The following is a 19,468-nucleotide window of genomic DNA, read 5'->3' on the forward strand; positions in this document are numbered from 1 at the left end:
GGTGCCTACCATCGCTCAGTCAAACTGCTCTATCAAATCATAGACTTAGTTATAACATAATAACACACAGAAATATGAGCCTTACGTCATTAATATGGTCGAATCTGGAAACTATCATCTCGAAAACAAGATGTTTATTCTTTCAGTGAAATATGGAACCATTCTGTATTTTATCTAACGGGTGGCATCCATAAGCCTAAATATTCCTGTTACATTGCAAAACCTTCAATGTTATGTCATAATTACGTAAAATTCTGGCAAATTAGGTGTCAACAAACCAGGCACCCCAAACTGTTGCATATACACCGACTCTCCGTGCAATGAGAAGTGACACAATAGATAAACTAGTAATATCATCAACCATGTGTCGTTAACTAGTGATTATGATTGATTGTTTTTTATAAGAGAAGTTTCATGCTAGCTAGCAACTTACCTTGGCTTACTGCATTCGCGTAACAGGCAGGCTCCTTGTGGAGTGCAATGTAATCAGGTGTTTAGAGCGTTGGACTAGTTAACCGCAAGGTGGCAAGATTGAATCCCCGAGCTGACAAGGTAAAAATCTGTCGTTCTGCCCCTGAACAAGGCAGTTAACCCACCACTCCTAGGTTGTCATTGAAAATAAGAATGGGTTCTTAACTGACTTACCTAGTTAAATAAAGGTGTCAAAAAATTTTTTGGCCCTAATTAAATGGCCATTACAATTAATCGGTCGACCTCTAGTGTTAATGATTGATTGATGTGGTAATGGTGAGTATTTATTCTGATAAGACTTACAAAGCTGAATACAATATTTGTTTATTAACCCCTAAAGTTCCTGTTTGTTCCAGAGGCAACTCCAAATACCACTACTATGGTATTAGACTGAAGCCAGACTCTCCACTCAACAGACTTCAAGAGGACTCTCAGTACATGGCCATGAGACAGCAGCCTGTGCACCAGAAACAAAGGTGAGCCCTACCTCTCACATCCTCTACTCTAGTTCTCTTTAATCTATACTGTCAGCTCAAGTTCATTTGTGTTTTTTAAAGAATTGACCTCATGTCCTCTGCCCAAAAACCCTTTTAGTGGGACTCTCTGCAGCAGAGTGAAATGGTGCGCTCACCCTAATTTCAGATACATGGTTTATTTAACCTCACACCTGCCTTTATTCTCCACCTTTTCCTCTCCACTGCTCTTTTGTGCTTCCTCTCCCAGTCATCCATTAGTTCTTCCCAGCCCCACCCAACATAGCTGTGCTGCCTTCTCCCCTCTATGCAGGTTCAAGCCCCTCCAGAAGGTGGATGGCATGGGGGACAGCTTGTCAGGAGGCTCCCAGCATTCGGCCAGCACCCCAGAGCAGTCTGTGGCAGCCCAGAGCCAACACCACCAGCAGTATATTGGTAAGGATCGCCGCTAGCCACACTGTAACGCTCAGGCAGCGCATCATGTCTCCTGTACCAAAACAGAGCTCACATTAATGCCATAGTTTGTGAATAAAGGATATAACTGTGATGACGACAGGCTTTTAGATAGCTTGCATGGTAGCCTAGGGCAAGACTGGCACAGTTTGATCACTGGATGCAATAATAATGTACATTTAAAAATGATGATCTCGCTTCACAGGATTATTAGACACCACTTTGGGATTTAACTGTGTCACTGTGTCTGCAGATGTGTCCCATGTCCTACCTCCGTTCCCCATCCCTGACCTGGGCACCCAGCCCCTCCCTGAACGCATCAACATGAACGACGTGAAGAAGTTGCAGAACCTGTACAGGGACCACTGTGAGGTACGTACACCACATTGCAAACTCTGAACTGCTCTGGTGTGGTCTAGTCTAGGGCAACCGGCGCTGCCAGAGAGTGAGGCTGCAGCCCTCAACAGGTGTCCTGTCCAATGTTCTTTCTAAGCTGTGCAGCTCCTGGAGCAGTCCAGCGCAGACAAATGGCCAGCCCATGCAGACGCACAATAGATCGGTCTTCACTAAAATGTACACTAGCTTTCCCGATTTGCTGTGGAAATTGGGATTGAATCAACACAAGTTTGGTTTGTTGCATTGAAATAGATTTAACTTTATGACTGAGTTGGTGATTTTGTTGTAGGCGGAGGAGCAGCTTTGTTCTCGCTTACTGGTACATGTTTTTTTTCTATCATCCCTGGTCGGAGAGTAGCCTATAATGCACATTTGAGATCACAGAGCAGCGTGTAGCCGCGTGTGCACATTTGTTGATATTCTTTGAGTTACTAGCTCGGTTATAGCAAATTTTGGTCAGGAATGGGGGAGTTTTTGCTTCCTACAAGAGCACATAACTTGAACATACAGTGCCTTCAGAAAGTATTCACACCCCTTGACTTTTTCCACATTTTGTTGTTTCAACCTCAATTGAATCCATTTTAAATTCAGGTATTGTGCCACTGGCCTATGCACAATACCCCATAATGCCAAAGTGGAATTATGTTTTTACAAATGTCTTTAAAAATGAAAACCTGAAATGTCTTTGGTCAATAAGTATTCAACCCCTTTGTTATGGCAAGGCTAAATAAGTTCAGGTGTAAAAATGTGTTAAACAAGTCACATGGACTCAATCTGTGTGAAATAATAGTGTTTAACATGACTAGCTGATCTCTGTACCTCACATACATACAATTATCTATAAGGTCCCTCAGTCGAGCAGTGAATTTCAAACAGATTCATCCACAAAGACCAGGGAGGTTTTCCAATGCCTCACAAAGAAGGGTAACTATTGGCGAAATCCAAGATGGAGTAGCAGTCAGACGTCTGTCTTTGTCCTGTCGTGTCCCTTGTGTATATCTATATCTTTTTCTTCGCATATCTTTTTCAAATATTTTCCTAAACCTCAACTTCTAAATACTCTCCTGCAACCCGCCTCACCCAATGTGGCGTGGATCTGTTTTTTTCCTGAAGTATTTCTATTTACTTCGGATCTGGAATCCCTCAACTGAAGCTAGCCAGCTAACTACCTACCAGCTATCAGTTAGCAAACCACTGCTAGCGGTCATCAGCTAACCTTTAGCTCAGAAAGCTTTCGCCAGTTCGTACAACGTGACTCAAACCAGAGCATAACGGACCTATTTTTTTTTTCTCTCTCTCCATATCCCTGGATTCCTACTGCAAACTCTGAACATTTTCATCTGGATCTTCGCAACTAGCTAACTGCAATCCCGGGTGACTACTCATGGCTAGCATTTCCATCCTGGAGCAAGCACCAATTAGCCTGAAGCTAGGGATTCTGGGCTACCACCGAAACCCACTCTTGGGCTACAATATCCGGACCCCTTCTACTGCCGGTACGGGGCACGGAACCCCGCCGATCCTCTACGACTGGAATATTGACATAATCTGCCTGAGGATTCCAACAGGCCCCACAGGCGTGATGTCTGCTGAAGGCCCATTCTGCTAACCGCGGCCTGCTAAGCTATCTAGAGCTACTTGGAACCCTACAAATCCACGACCGGTCTATCGACGCCACCGCACAGAGGCAAAAACAGACTTGCCTCCATCGCGATGTCCCCCAAAGGCCCTTCTGCTAGCTTGCTTGCCCCGGTCTACTAACTGCTAGCTTGCTTGCACCGGACTGCTAGCTTGTTAGCACCGGCCTGCTAGCTTGTTAGCACCGGCCTACTAACTGTCTGAATCGCCGTGTTCCCAGTCAGCCCAACCACTCACTGGACCCATATGTTCACTTCCCTCGACACCATATGTGAATTGATTGCCCCCCCATCCATCTTCTGATCTCGTCCTACTAGGTGACCTGAACTGGGAAATGCTTAACATCCTACAATCTAAGCTTGATGCCCTCAATCTCACACAAATGATCAATGAACCTACTAGGTACAACTCCAAAATCTGTAAACACTGAGGGTGCCAGATATCATCCTAACGAACCCGCCCTCCAAATACACCTCTGCTGTTTTCAATCAAGATCTCAGCGATCAATGCCTCATTGCCTGCATCTGTAATGGGTCTGCGACCAAACGACCACCCCTCAACACTGTCAAACGCTCCATAAAACACTTCTGCAAGCAAGTCTTTTTAATCGACCTGGCCGGGGTATCGTGGAATGACATTGACCTCATCCAGTCAGATGATGCCTGGTTATTCTTTAAAAGTGCCTTCCTCGCCATCTTAAATAAGCATGCCCTGTTAAAAAAAAATGCAGAACTAGGAATAGATTTAGTCCTTGGTTCACTCCAGACCTGTCTGCCCTTGACCAGCACAAACATCCTGTGGCCTTCTGCATTAGCATCGAATAGGCCCCGTGATATGCAACTTTTCAGGGAAGTTGGGAACAAATATACACAGGCAGTTAGCTTTCCTAGGGCTAGCTTTTTCAAACAGAAATGTGCATCCTGTAGTACAAACTCAAAGTTCTGGTCCATGGAGAAAAAGAGCACCTCCTCCCAGCTTGCCCACTGCTCTGAGGCTAGGAAACACTGTCATCACCGATTTTTATTTATTTATTTATTTTTATTTTTTATTTTTTAATCCACTATAATTGAATTTCAATAAGCATTTCTCTATGGCTAGCCATGCTTTCCAACTGGTTACCCCTACCCCGGTCAACTGCCCGACACCCTCCACAGCAAACTGCCAAAGCCCCCCACCATTTCTCATTCACCCAAATCCAGATAGCTGATGTTCTGAAAGAGCTGCAAAATCTGGATGCCTACAAATCAGCCGGGCTAGACAATCTGGACCCTCTCTTTCTAAAATTATCTGCCAAAATTGTTGCAACCCCTATTACTGGCCTGTTCAACCTCTTTCATATCGTCTGAGATTCCCAAATATTGGAAAGCTGCCACGGTCATCCCCCTCTTCAAAGGGGGTGACACTCTAGACCCAAACTGCTACAGACCTATATCTTTCCTACCCTGCCTTTCTATGGTCTTCGAAAGCCAAGTTATCAAACAGATTACCGACCATTTCGAATCCCACCGTACCTTCTCCGCTATGCAATCTGGTTTCAGAGCTGGTCATGGGTGCAACTCAGCCACGCTCAAGGTCTTAAATGACATCATAACCGACATCAATAAGAGACATTACTGTGCACCTGTATTCATCGACCTTGCCAAGGCTTTCGACTCAATCAATCACCACATTCTTATTGGAAGACTCGACAGCCTTGGTTTCGCAAATTATTGCCTCGCCTGGTTTACCAACTACTTCTCTGATAGAGTTCAGCGTGTCAAATCGGAGGGCCTGTTGTCCGGACCTCTGGCAGCCTCTGGGGGTGCCACAGGGTTCAATTCTCGGGCCGACTCTTCTCTGTATACATCAATGATGTCGCTCTTGCTGCTGGTGATTCTCTGATCCACCTCTACGCATACGACACCATTCTGTGTACTTTGGCCCCTCTTTGGACACTGTTAACTAACCTCCAGACGAGCTTCAATGCCATACAACTCTCCTTCCATTGACTCCAACTGCTCTTAAACGCTAGTGAAACTAAATGCATGCTCCTCAACCGATCGCTCCCCACCCGACTAGCATCACTACAAGCTGTATTTCTTAACAAATCTGAGGATTTAGAAGGGATCTTTTATTTTTGGTAATGATATTTTAAAGATGTATAAATATCAGTCAATTTGCAGATGATACTAGCCTTTTTCTAAAGGATAGGGTGGCTATTCCCAATTAATTGCTGTGACTCCGTCAACATTGCCTCCATACCTGTTAAAAATTTAGGAATTGTTATCACTAAAAATGTTTCCGATAGATACTCTTTAAACATTGATAATATGATTAATTTCAGTTTCATTAAGTCAAATGTATTTATAAAGGCTGATAAAAAGTGTGACGTCACAAAGTGCTGTATGGAAACCCAGCCTAAAACCCCAAACAGCAAGCAATGCAGATGTAGAAGCACGGTGGCTAGGAAAAACTCCCTAGAAAGGCAGGAACCTAGAAAGAAACCTAGAGGAACCAGGCTCTTTGGCCAGTCCTCTTCTGGATGTGATGAGTGGAGATTATAACAGAACATGGCCAAGATGTTCAAACGTTCATAGATGACCAGCAGGGTATGATGATGATGATGATGATGATGATGATCATCAGTGGTTGTAGAGGGTGCAACAGGTCAGCGCCTCAAGAGTAAATGTCAGTTGGCTTTTCTAGCCGAACCTTCAGAGTTAGACAGCAGGTGCAGTAGAGAGCGAGTCGAAAACAACAGGTCCGGCACAAGGTAGAACATCCAGTGAACAGGTCTGGATTCCATAGCCACAGACAGAATAGTTTAAACTGGAGCAGCAGCACGACCAGGTGGACTGGGGACAGCAAGGAGTCATCAGTCCAGGTAGTCCTGAGGCATAGCCCTAGGGCTCTGGTCCTCCGGGAGAAGAGCGAAATAAAGAGAATTAGAGGGAGCATACATACATTCACACAGGACACCAAGACTCATGGTTTATCTAGAATAATTTACCCAAGTCGGTAATTCTGTTATTTAGATTTGTTTGGAGGAATAAAACTCATTATATTCGTAAATCACAATTAGTGAAAGACTATGATCGTGGAGGCTATTGATTTTGAGTCGTTGGTGGATGCTTTTAGAATTAATTGGTTGATATTGTCTGTCCAATCCTACCTCTGTGGTATCATTTTTAATAAACTTGGTGGACTTGAATTCCTAATGAAATGTGATTTTGACCCTCACCAGCAAATGTTATTTTTCTGGAAAATGATATTCAAGTACAATTCTTTCCCCCCACAAAACATTGATTTGGAATAAGAGTTATTAAAATGAATAGGAAATCCATTTTCAAGGTCTTCGGTTTGACAAGGGTATTCGTTTTGTATATGATTTGGTAGACAACGTTGGAGTTTCGCCTGGTGTTCTATTAAAAAGAAAATCATTGTATTCACAGGAATGTCCAATCTTGTTATTATTGTTGCAATAAAACATTTAAAATGAATTAACCTAAAACATAAGACCAAATATATACGGGAGTTGCTTACCAAGACGTAATTGAATGTTCCTGAGTGACCTAGTTACAGAACTTGACAAATAATTGCATGTGTGGTACAAGGTGGTTGTTTTTACTTCATTTGTAAAAAGTAAAATCTAAAACCATTTCCACTTTGACATTATGGGTTATTTGTGTGTGTGTGTTACTGTTGTCCAGTGACACTACATCAATTTTAAATTCAGGCTGTAACACCGCAAATTGTGGAAAAATTCAAGGGGTATGAATACTTTCTGAATCCATGTGGAAATGTTATGCATTTGCTCTCTTGGTTTTGTTGATAGGCTATTTGAGCATAATATAGCCCTATTAGCCACTTTCTGAAACTATAAGTTAGTGTGTACAGCCTCTGTGTTCACAGTTAATGCGCACCGGAAGTTACACAAAATGCTCGCAAAAAAATGCGTTTCTGCTCACAAGACCTGTAATTGGCTCATTACTGGAAAAAATTAGAACGAACATTGGTCCTGTCCTAGTTGATGTATGAGGGAAGTTACATTTCAGAACTGGTGCTATAACCTCCTTAGTTACTGTTGAATGTGGCTGGTGAGAATACCACCTCCCTGGATGGGATATAGTGATGAGTGAGTGAAATGTTTCATGTAAATATTTTGGACTTTTCGAGCTACAGAGAGAAGGAGATGTACAGAAAGGGAGAGGGCCCTGAAGAGCTTAATTAAAGCGCTGAAGCCGTGGGTTTCTGATATTATCCGTGGCCTCCCTCTGTCCGGCCACACCACGTTCCTTTTGTTCCAGCCTCCTTTCATCTCAGCGAAGCCTTTAAGACATGCCAATTAACCTTTCAGCTCGCTGGGTGGACATCTTGGTGTCTTTGTGCTCGCCTCCCCCTGGGCCTTTGTTGCCTTGTCTGTGGATGGGCACATGGGCTCCTGCCTTTATCTGCCCGGTGCATTTCTGTCACTCTCACAGCGCTGTGTGTGTGTGTGTTTTTAATGTTTATGCGCTTTTCCTCTTTGTGAGCGAACAACGATCTGTTAACTTTATACTAGGTGGATTATTAATGGTAGTTGAAATTTATAAAGGTAACAAGTGTACAAAGGACAAATCAAGGTGTAGTTTCAGGAAGAACGTATTCCTCACCCTGCATTCAGTGGAAACACGGCTGTAGATATTTTTGAACATTTGTTCCAACAAGCAATGCATGAATTACCTCCACATCCATCTTCATTGGCTTTGGCTTCCGTACTTGCATTTATTAATGTCAAAGTTGATTTTTGATAAGAGACAAATATCCTGCTATCAGCCATGCCAATGAAGCCTGCTGTTGAGTCTGAGTTGAATGATACAATTAGTAATAAAAGCTTCAGCCTGGAACCACATTATGAAGTAAATATCATTCCCAGCCTGCTCCTCTCTCTCGCTTTCTCTCTTTCCTGTCTCTGTCTTTCTCCAGCACGCTGTTTTTCCTGTGTGGTAAAACTGGGGAGGTGAAACACTTGTTTGTAGGGGCAGGGGAATTCTCCTTTTTGTTTTGGAGTTCAGTGTTTAAGCTGTTGCTGGGGCAACAGTAAACACGGTTGCCATGGTGATTCTTGGAAGCAAAAACATATCATGTGATTGAAGGAAAGCCTATACTGTGCTGGGCTGTAACTGGAGACCGGGAGCATGTCCTGCCAAAGGAGAATCTCTGGGCATGGTGTGAATCATAGTGAAGAGACACTGTACCACAGAGCACTGATAGACAAAACATACAGGACGTTCACTGCTGTCTATATTATGTGCTACTAAAACCTACCGTAGGCTTTCTGTGGCCTTTGTTTTTGGTCTCTTTGTGTAACGTTATATAAAATACTTTTTTAGCCCATGAAGTTACTGTAAATTTGTATAGTGAGTTAGTAAATCTTAAGTATAATAAATCTGTCACTGGAGTGTTGATTAGTGCGTAGCACATGCACTAAGTTAGAGTTCAAACAGGAATGAGGAAGTCACGTGTGGGTGGGGAGTTGAGCCTGCCAATGTCACAGGGAGCTCTTATAGTACACACACTAATCATTAGGGCCAGGTGGATACTTCAATCGCCATATTTCTATGGCAAAAATGAAAACCAGAAGCAGAACTCTTTGGTTCTTTAAAAACCTGCTGTATGCAAAATATTGTTTGTTTAAAAAAATGTGACTCTGGATGACAACATAATTGTTGTTTCCAACGTTAGGGCTGTTTTCCTAAAGAAGTTAAATCCGCCTCATGTTTTGTTTCCTTGCCATGATACTGCGATACTGGTATCGTCCTTGCCCTCTAATCGATGTTATTAAAAAACCAACATTAAATTCATATTAGAGTTTAATTCGTAGTCACTTTCAAATCTGGTTCTCGTTGTGGATGGGATCAATGGGTTGTAAGGAAGGCAGCGTTAAGCTTGGCCTCTGACTCAAACTGAGGGTTCAGTTGGGAGGCTGCTGCAGAGAAACTTTGTTGTGTGTCTCGTTGCCATGGCTCCGCTTGGTGTGTTTTGTCATTCCCCATCCTCCTCTCCTCCCCTAGGCTACTCTGGACGTGGTGATGAACCTCCAGTTCCACTACATTGAGAAGCTGTGGCAGACCTTCTGGTTTTCAACAGCGCCATCTAGTGACGGAACCACCACCATCCCCAACAGGTCAGACCACTAAAGTACTCTATTTGAATTAGGGAAAACATGCAGGCATTATATGCATGTTTTGTGTGATGTAAAACTCTGCTCTTAGTGATTGTATGCTATGTGTCTGTAGTGATGAGGATATGGAGGGGGTGATCCCCAGGCAGAAGCTGATTGCTCTGTGCAAGTATGAGCCTGTCAAGCTGTGGATGAGGAGCTGTGACCACATCTTGTACCAGGCCTTGGTGGAGATCCTCATCCCTGACGTGCTGCGCCCTGTCCCCAGTACGTTCACCTGAATACCTTCAACACTATTACTACACTCCATCATTACTACTCCAAATCAAACACATACTCCTCCCCAGTCATTTATATTTATCCAGGTTCTGTTTTGTATTGCAGGCACTCTCACTCAGGCCATCCGCAACTTTGCCAAGAGTCTGGAGGGCTGGCTGACCACAGCTATGAGCGACTTTCCCAATGAGATTGTCCGCACCAAGGTACAGAAAATGCTCCAACATCCTGATAATGTCCCTGGATACTCCCAGATACAGTATTAACAGTACACTGAGAGACATTCCCTGGTGAAGTCAGTCACCTCTCCCCTGTGCATTTTCTAGGCAGCGGTGGTGAGTGCATTTGCTCAGACCCTGCGTCGGTACACCTCTCTGAACCACCTGGCCCAGGCGGCCCGCGCCGTGCTGCAGAACACCTCTCAGATTAACCAGATGCTCAGCGACCTCAATCGTGTCGACTTCGCCAACGTACAGGTACACTTCTACCTATCAACGCCTGTTGATAGTTCTGACTTCTGACTGTATGTCTATTCGTATGTGTTTGCACATATTATTTGTATGACGTGTTTTGTGTGTGTTGATAAACAGGAGCAGGCGTCGTGGGTGTGTCAGTGTGACGAGAGCGTGGTCCAGCGGCTGGAGCAGGACTTCAAGGTGACCCTGCAGCAGCAGAGCTCTCTGGACCAGTGGGCCGCCTGGCTCGACAACGTGGTCAACCAGGTCCTTAAGCCCCACGAAGGTAGCCCCAGCTTTCCCAGGGCCGCACGACAGTTCCTGCTCAAGTGGTCCTTCTACAGGTACGGACCCAATCTATAAACGGTGCATTCTGAAAATATTCAGATCCCTTGACTTTTTTTACAGCCTTATTCTAAAATGGGTTAAATCATTTTTTCCCCCTCATCAATCTACACACAATACCCCATAATGACAAAGCGTAAACAGGTTCTTAGAAATGTTGGCACATTCATTAAAAATAAAAACAGAAATGCATAAGTATTCAGACCCTTTGCTAGGAGACTTGAAATTGAGCTCATGTGCATCCTGTTTCCATTGATCATCCTTCAGATGTTTCGACAACTTGATTGGTCCACCTGTGGTAAATTTAAATTGGTTGACGTGATTTGGAAAGGCACACACCTGTCTATATCATGTCCCACAGTTGACAGTGCATGTCAGAGCAAAAACCAAGCCATGCGGTCGAAGGAATTGTCCTTAGAGCTCCGAGACAGGATTGTGTCGCGGCACAGATCTGGGGATGGGTTACCAAAAAATGTCTAGCATTGAAGGTCCCCAAGAACAGTAGAAATCGGGGGAGAAGTGCCTTGGTCAGGGAGGTGACCAAGAACCCGATGGTCACTCTGACAGAGCTCTAGAATTCATCTATACATGGGAGAACTTTTCAGAAGGTCAACCATCTCTACAGCACTCCACCAATCAGGCCTTTACATTAGTGGCCCTACGGAAGCCACATGAAAGCCCGCTTGGAGTTTGCCAAAAGGCACCTAAAGACTCTCAGACCATGAGAAACAAGATTCTTTGGTCTGATTAAACTCTTTGGCCTGAATGCAAAGCATCACGTCCGGAGGAAACCTGGCACGATCCCTACCATGACACATGGTGGTGTCAGCATCATGCTGTTGTCGTAACTTGACTAACATTAATCTGAAGACTGTTATTTATTGAAATAACGATGTTCAATTGTTACCCGATTTTTGTTTTAATTATTCATGTAACAATGAACTCATTAGGATCTGGGGCACCACGAGAGCGGTTCTTTAGAGTTACCATCTCCCGAATTAAACTCTAAAAGGTCTTTACCTATCACGCCTATGTAAACTTATTAATCATACCCTCATATCAGATCACCATTCTAAACAGTTGTAAAAATCCTTGCATCTGCAAAAACCAGAGCCTTACTTATATTCAGTACTACACAAATTGGTTTAATTATTTATTTACAAGCTAATTAAATGTGAACATAGGATAAACACCCACTCTGTACTGGTTATTGACTGGAGATGTAATACGCTGAAGACAGGTCCCTAGTGGAATGACCACATGAATGCTTGTTAAAGAAGAGCTGGAGAGCGAGAGGGATGGATACACTTAACATTGCCACATTCAGAAAATACTCTCACGTACAATAACCATATATTTTGCACACGAACCACCGCCCGCTTTGAGCATGAAATCATGAATGTATTTACGTGAAATGACTGGGATCTCTCTGTGAACGGGCCAGTCTTAGAAAGGGGGTTGGGTCTTTTTGCACGCTTGTAAGGCTCTGATTGTCCAAAATGGTTTCAACAACTCTTCTACTGTTGTCCTTTTTTGTAGTTGCCCAGTATCCTGTTACTTGTCATGTAGTCCTGAACACAACTACAGAGTTGATTTTCCTTCCATTCGCTCTTGAAGATGTTTCTTTAAAGATAGGCTAGCCAGCTGTATCGATGGTTTCCCAGTGGGGTGATGAGTAGAGTAATACCATGCTCTGAGCAGAGCAACAGGATGGTCCTACTTCAATTCACTTTCAAAGATACCTTACTTAGGACAGCTAATCAGCCGTACCAGTGATTGTCCGGGGGGGATTAAAAAAAAAAAGTCAGTCTCCAACTCTGGTTGAGGTTGAAGCTTCAAACCATTTTAAACATGTAGCTGCGGCTTCACGCCTTTTCTGATTCAATGTGGGTTTTTTTCTAAACCCATTTATACCTTTTGCTCGAAAGGGGCAGTTCCCTGATTTCACTTTGGGGCGGTGATTACTCACTATGCAAAGTTATGGAAATAATTATCTTAACTTCTCAAATCACATTCCCCTCAACAAAAACACACATTACATGCACAACCCATAGTATGGTAACTTCAACTAGAGTGGGGAGAACAAGTATTTGATACACTGCTGATTTTGCAGGTATTCCTACTTACAAAGCATGTAGAGGTCTGTAATAGTTATCATAGGTACACTTAAACTGTGAGAGACGGAATCTAAAACAAAAATCCAGAAAATCACATTGTATGATTTTTAAGTAATTAATTTGTATTTTATTGCATGACATGAGTATTTGATACATCAGAAAAGCAGAACTTAATATTTGGTACAGAAACTTTTGTTTGCAATTACAGAGATCATATGTTTCCTGTAGTTCTTGACAAGGTTTGCACACACTGCAGCATGGATTTTGGCCCACTCCTCCATACAGACCTTCTCTAGATCCTTCAGGTTTTGGGGCTGTCGCTGGGCAATACGAACTTTCAGCTCCCTCCAAAGATTTTCTATTGGGTTCAGGTCTGGAGACTGGCTAGGCCACTCCATGACCTTGAGATGCTTCTTACGGAGCCACTCCTTAGTTGCCCTGGCTGTGTGTTTTGGGTCGTTGTTATGCTGGACCCAACCACAACCCATCTTCAATGCTCTTACTGAGGGAAGGAGGTTGAGATCTCGCGATACATAGCCCCATCCATCCTCCCCTCAATACGGTGCAGTCGTCCTGTCCCCTTTGCATCCCCAAAGAATGATGTTTCCACCTCCATGCTTCACTCTTGGGATTGTACTCATCCTTCCTCCAAACACGGCGAGTGGAGTTTAGTCCAAAAATTATATTTTTCTCATCAGACCACATGACCTTCTTCCATTCCTCCTCTGGATCATCAAGATGGTCATTGGCAAACTTCAGACGGGCCTGGACATGCGCTGGCTTGAGCAGGGGGACCTTGCATGCGCTGCAGGATTTTAATCCATGACGGCGTAGTGTTGCAAATGGTTTTCTTTGAGACTGTGGTCCCAGCTCTCTTCAGGTCATTTACCAGGTCCTGCCGTGTAGTTCTGGGCTGATCCCTCACCTTCCTCGTGATCATTGATGCCCCACACCGAGGGTGATTGACCTCCATCTTGAGCTTCTTCCATTTTCTAATAATTGCGCCAACAGTTGTTGCCTTCTCACCAATCTGCTTGCCTATTATCCTGTAGCCCATCCCATCCTTGTGCAGGTCTACAGTTTTATCCCTGATGTCCTTACATAGCTCTCTGGTCTTGGCCATTGTGGAGAGGTTGGAGTCTTTGAGTGTGTGAACAGGTGTCTTTTTATACAGGTAACGAGTTCAAACAGGTGCAGTTAATACAGGTAATGAGTGGAGATCAGGAGGGCTTCTTAAAGAAAAACTAAAAGGTCTGTGAGAGCTGGAATTCTTACTGGTTGGTAGGTGATCAAATACTTATGTCATGCAATAAAATGCAAATCAATTACTTAAATCATACAATGTGATTTTCTGGATTTTTGTTTTAGATTCTCTCTCACAGTTGGAGTGTACATATGATAAAAATTAGACCTCTACATGCTGTAAGTATGAAACACTGCGGATTTTGCAGGTTATCGAATACTTGTTCTCCCCACTGTATAATAGTATGTGTACTTTCCAAGTTACAGTATTTCCTTTATAACATTTTTAATGACATCACAAAATGATATTAGTGTTCTATAGATTGCCTCTTACCATTCCCCACGTTCCTATTTCGAAATATTGTTCCAGTTTTCGTTTTTGAACATGTTACCTTTTTCCCGCTGAGACGGTTATGTTGAGACAAAGAACATTTAGTCCAAAACGGATTTAAAAACAAAACTGATGTGATCATTAAGGCCTGCAGTGTGAATAAGGCTTTAGCTGGCTACTCCAGAACAGTCCAGTCTTCTTGAACCATTCCATGGTGTGTTTAGGGTTGTTGTACTGTTGGAAGACTCACAACCTTCAACAGAGACAGTTTTTGGACACTGGGTTGAACATTGCACTTCAAAACACCTTGATAATTGGCTGATTTCATGATGTCTTGCACACGTTCAAGGCCCCCAGTACCAGAGGCAGCAAAGCAACCCCACAGTATTGAGCCTCCCCATGTTTGATTGTAGGGAGGGTGTTATTCTCTTTGAATGCTGACAAGTGGGCAAAATTGCCAGTAGAAAGGAGCAGCAAGCTCAGAAAAATACACTGTCTACAGTCATCTTGGCCAAAGACTGTGCAACCAAGTACTAGCTCCGTGCCAATGATTTCGTCCATGCCAACTTTAGTTTACAAAAATGAAATTGGGTCTGCAATGTTGACAATCCCAATAACAAGGTGTGGGGACTTTTTTTCTCTCTTCAATTTTAGCTTATTTTAGAAATAGCTAATTGTGAAAGTGTGCCAATATCTTTGTTCGCAACTATATGTGCAGTATAAATGTAAAATGTAGCTGCTTTTCACTAAGTTGTGGGAATATATGCAGGCAGATGAATGTGGTGATTAGCTTTGTGTGGCATGGGCACATTCAAGCTCAGTGGGGCTGTGTTAATGTAATTTCTCTCTGATGGCCCTCTTTCTTTCCCCCACTCCCTCCCCACAGCTCCATGGTAATCAGGGACCTGACCCTGCGTAGTGCTGCTAGTTTCGGCTCCTTCCACCTCATCAGACTGCTCTACGATGAGTACATGTTCTACCTGGTGGAGCACCGCGTCGCCCAGGCAACCGGAGAGACTCCCATCGCTGTCATGGGAGAGGTGAGTGGGAGAGCTTTTACGTGCCTGTTTCCATGAGCAATTCTGTGGAATTCCTGCAAAATTCACTGAAATTATAATTATTAATATTTAATCGCACACCAGGTTCCATGGTCAATGCTTTTGATTATGAGTAATTAGTACATTACTAATCAGTTTCTCTCTTCTGAAACAGTTCAGTGACCTTAACTCGATGATGCTCATGGACAAAGGTAGGTCTACTCCTGCTGGCTCCTAGTGCTGACTCATTTCCCCTATCAGTCTCAATGTGTTATAAACCTAGACTTTGCCTAGCTCTTGTTAACTGCTCTTTTTCCCATCTTAGACCCGTCCTTCTCAGATGACATGAGTGACATAGGCAGTGACGAGGGCCGAGGGCCCAACGAACCGGCCGTGAAAAGAGAGAGGATCGAAATCAACCACTCGCTGCAGGAAATCTGAGACCGGATGAGGTGAGGGCCATACCCCACTACTCCAGGAGGTCTGCTGCCGCCCTGGGCCCTTCTGGTCCTGTCAGCACACTGAGAGTGGCTACACAGCCAGTGTGTTCAGTGTATATAGAGAAGAGTACTAGGCTCAGCCCCTACCCTACCACACCTCCTAGTTAGTGTAGTTAAAGGGGGGATCTTTATCCCAGGGAAAACGATGTATGCTCACCAAGGGGGGCTGGTTTGACCTGACAGGGGTATACAGTTCTGATTTCTCTCCGTTCACTTGTTCCCGTTTTACAACTGTGATTCAGGATGACTTTGTGCAGTACCGATGTTGGATACGTGTAACTTTGAATGAGTGGTGTGTGTATCTTATCCTTTATTAGCTGTGTAATTCCAGTGCCTTAGATAACTCTTTTAACCACCACTACTACAGATGTCTATCTCCTCCCTCAGCTGTGCCTCTACCGCAGTATGAATGTATTGTTTCAGAACCTCAGACATTCTAAAGCACCTTTAAACCTGTAGGAGTATACTATACATGTTGCCTCTGTTGCTACTGGCAGCTCAACCCACATTGATGCAACCCACTGACGCAAAGGACTTGTCCCTCTCCCACCAGCGCGGCCACTTTTGGGTATGTCAGTAGGCCCCTAGTCTCATAGTTGATTGGAAGGCAGGGACCTCTTAACACCCTGGCCATATGAGATGATTAGTTACCTCTTCCTTTTCTATGCTCTGTTCTGATGCGGCAACTATATATAAAAGAGAGCCACTTACTGTTAATTCTACCAACTCCCCCTTACTCAAGTAACCTTTTCCATGTATATATCACTTTTCATTCAAATGATAACGATTCTATGATGCCGTTTGGCAGAAACTCAATTTCCGGATGCACACAAGTCTCATTGATCCATGACTGTAGAACTTCAGGGTGTTTCTAGATGTCACGCCCCAGAGTCTAGGACGAGCCAGTTGCCTCTTATCTAAATGTCTCATCAACATATGTTTTAAAGACTGAAAGGAGTGTGGTGGAATGTGTTCAGGAAACCACCAGATTGTACATATATATATATGATGAGCTACCTTCTTGGTTAACTGGAGGTGTCGGGCATCCATTTTGTGGAGCTGTATGTCTGGGTGAAGTCAAATTTTTTTAAGGGATGTAAAATAGTATGTATTTAACAAAACGTGAAAGAGTGTTGGACCCCCGAAGCCAAAACCCTTAAGGAAACTGTAGTTGCATCTGTTCAGTTCAACTGATGCTGTTTGAGTTCAGATAGGCTCTCCCCTTACAGTTACTCAAATGGACTCATTCTATATTGATTGGAAGGAAATATTCAGAATCTCTCAATCCATGTTTATTCATTCATATTGCTTGATATGAAAATGCTAACAGCTTTTGAGTCTGTTGCTCTAAGATTTTATTATATAGCCGTACAATGATACTGTAGGAGGGCTGATTTTGTGCAAAACCAACAAACTGTTAAACTTTCAAATATAACTTTCTTAATATGATGTAAAAAAAATGTGTTCATAAATGGCCTTTTGTATTGCTTGGTCTTTCTCCAATCATTTAACTCTCCCCATACTGCACTGTTTGTTTTTAAAGGGGGATGTCCTCCTTGCTTTGATTATTTAGTGGCTGGGACTGATGTGTGAGGCAAACGTTTGTCTTCTTTTGATCATTTGTCATCTGGTCAACACATCAATATTTAACAAACAACGTTGATATTTGGGGTGTAAATGCCCTATAAATCGGCAGTCACTTGCCCATATTGAGAGAATCTCCATTTCTATTTATGAAAAATTATAGCTGATTTAGGGCTGGAGTCAATCAGTAATATAGTGTGATTTGAAATGTTTTTGCATTCGCGGTAAACGGTGCACATGTCTGCTCAACCGGAAATTTCAACCGACATGGAGTGATTCTCTAAACACTTTTGGTTGAGTTTCCCCTGTTCCCCCTCAGATTTTGTAGTAGCTATAAGAATCCTGAGCTTGAGTTATTGAAGGCTCTTTGTAACCCGTGCCTGTCACAGTACTTTGCCTTTAAGTGCGTTGGAAAGTAATTTCTGTGTACTTTGTTTCTTGTAAATCTGTTTTGACTTGGCTGAGGATAATTTTTTTTATTGAACTAGATCTGGTTCTTCTGTATTTTGAACCCTTATTTTTATGTATTTTTAAACCTGTTCTTGACTACACTTTACCTAGCCTGAGGGCAGACAAGTCTGTAACAAACTGCATAGTTCAACTGTATTTTGTACTGGTCAATGTGTAATAAATTGGTATTGTACCATCTTTTTGGCCAAGCTTTTATTTCTTTTTGGCCAAGCTTTTATTTCTTAAATATCAATGTCAAATGAAACAATTTGCCAGGACACAAATGCTAGAAAATAACTTATTACTGTAACCACTCACAATGATTAAGTGTGATTGCCTTTTAAATTTCAATGTTCCGAATTCACGGTAAACGGTGCATATGTCAGATCAGTTGGAAATTACCTTTACATTTCGATCACAATCTGTAACCCTTTAGTGATACAGATTGAATAGAGCCCTCTGTCTAGACATGGAATATTTCGGGGAAAAAATGCATGACAATTCTGTTTGACAAGTGTTATGTTTATTCATAAACAATTTCTCTTCAATAAAACCAACTTCTTACATCCAGTTTAACTCCTGATATAAAGGCACACAATGCAAACGGAACAAAGAGAAAAGGATTATGTGTACGACGCAAGGCTGAAAGATACAAAAATAATCAAGTCTAGGTCCCAAAATGAGTTTGGTCACAAGTTTGTGGGAAAAAGAGTGAGCACGATGTGTGGTCCCAATGTCAAAACCATCCTAGTCTGTTCTCTCCCTCCTGGGCGACTAGGTTTGTATGGCCCAGAGGCCTAAAAGTGCAATGTGTACTCCAGGAACTCCCAACGGGGACCTGGGTATTCCTCCTCACAAGGTGCAGCCTGCCATGTACTTCCCTGCCAAGGAGAAAGGTGTGAAGTTGATCATGTGAAACTCCAGGACCCACATACTGTATCTTATTGGCCAGGCCTAGTAACATGTTACTCTACCTGTGGCAAATCTCTTCTTTACCAGGGACATGCGGTAATGGTTGCCCACCAGCTCCACGTCCATGCCCGAAAGGGAGGCCCCCGATCCCACAAACTGGACTGCCAGGCTGGGGGGAGGGCTGCGAGGAACCTCTAGGCACTGCCAGCTAGCACACAGAGTGCCAGAGCCTGGAACAAGTGACACATTCTTCAGTTCCCCTCCTAACAGGAGCAAGTTAATCACACTGACTTGTGGTTCTGCCTACGTGGCAATTGGACAGTACAATCTTATTTTCAGGTAGATTGGTGACCAGACTGGCCACTGAAATGAGTGCCTTCAGAAAGTATTCATACCCATGACTTATTCCACATTTTGTGTTATAACCTGAATTCAAATGTATTATCTCACCCATCTACAATGTGAAAACATGTTTTTAGAAATGTTAGCAATAGATAAATATTTGAGCTCCGGTGCATTCAATTTCCTTTGATCATCCTTGATGTCACTAACTTGGAGTCCACCTGTGGTCAATTCAATTATTTGGACATGATTTAGAAAGATACGTGCCTATATAATGTCCTAAATTGACAGTGCATGTCGGAAC

General features: G+C 43.1%; 2 protein-coding genes across 5 annotated transcripts in view; one reads left to right on the forward strand and one right to left on the reverse strand.

The window, feature by feature from the left end:
- Window positions 1-18,108, forward strand: part of rfx2 (regulatory factor X, 2 (influences HLA class II expression)) — a 65,599-nt gene extending 47,491 nt beyond the window's left edge. For all 4 annotated transcript variants that reach the window (XM_046300942.1, XM_046300941.1, XM_046300943.1 and 1 more), the window contains 11 exons: window positions 828-947; window positions 1,258-1,379; window positions 1,651-1,769; window positions 9,464-9,576; window positions 9,689-9,840; window positions 9,958-10,055; window positions 10,176-10,325; window positions 10,440-10,648; window positions 15,226-15,379; window positions 15,552-15,588; window positions 15,702-18,108. In XM_046300942.1, the coding sequence (XP_046156898.1) occupies window positions 828-947; window positions 1,258-1,379; window positions 1,651-1,769; window positions 9,464-9,576; window positions 9,689-9,840; window positions 9,958-10,055; window positions 10,176-10,325; window positions 10,440-10,648; window positions 15,226-15,379; window positions 15,552-15,588; window positions 15,702-15,817 (1,390 nt within the window). In that variant the 3' untranslated portion in view covers window positions 15,818-18,108. The remainder of the gene's footprint in view (window positions 1-827; window positions 948-1,257; window positions 1,380-1,650; window positions 1,770-9,463; window positions 9,577-9,688; window positions 9,841-9,957; window positions 10,056-10,175; window positions 10,326-10,439; window positions 10,649-15,225; window positions 15,380-15,551; window positions 15,589-15,701) is intronic.
- A 308-nt stretch (window positions 18,109-18,416) lies between these two features.
- The window catches only part of LOC123997239 (F-BAR domain only protein 1-like), a 49,026-nt gene continuing 47,974 nt past the window's right edge, over window positions 18,417-19,468 (reverse strand). The window contains exons 27-28 of the mRNA XM_046301398.1: window positions 18,885-19,052; window positions 18,417-18,791 (exon numbers count right to left, since the gene is read on the reverse strand). Of these exons, the coding sequence (XP_046157354.1) occupies window positions 18,763-18,791; window positions 18,885-19,052 (197 nt within the window). The 3' untranslated portion in view covers window positions 18,417-18,762. The remainder of the gene's footprint in view (window positions 18,792-18,884; window positions 19,053-19,468) is intronic.

Source organism: Oncorhynchus gorbuscha, linkage group LG15 (assembly GCF_021184085.1).
Source record: "Oncorhynchus gorbuscha isolate QuinsamMale2020 ecotype Even-year linkage group LG15, OgorEven_v1.0, whole genome shotgun sequence".
Lineage (NCBI taxonomy): Eukaryota > Metazoa > Chordata > Actinopteri > Salmoniformes > Salmonidae > Oncorhynchus > Oncorhynchus gorbuscha.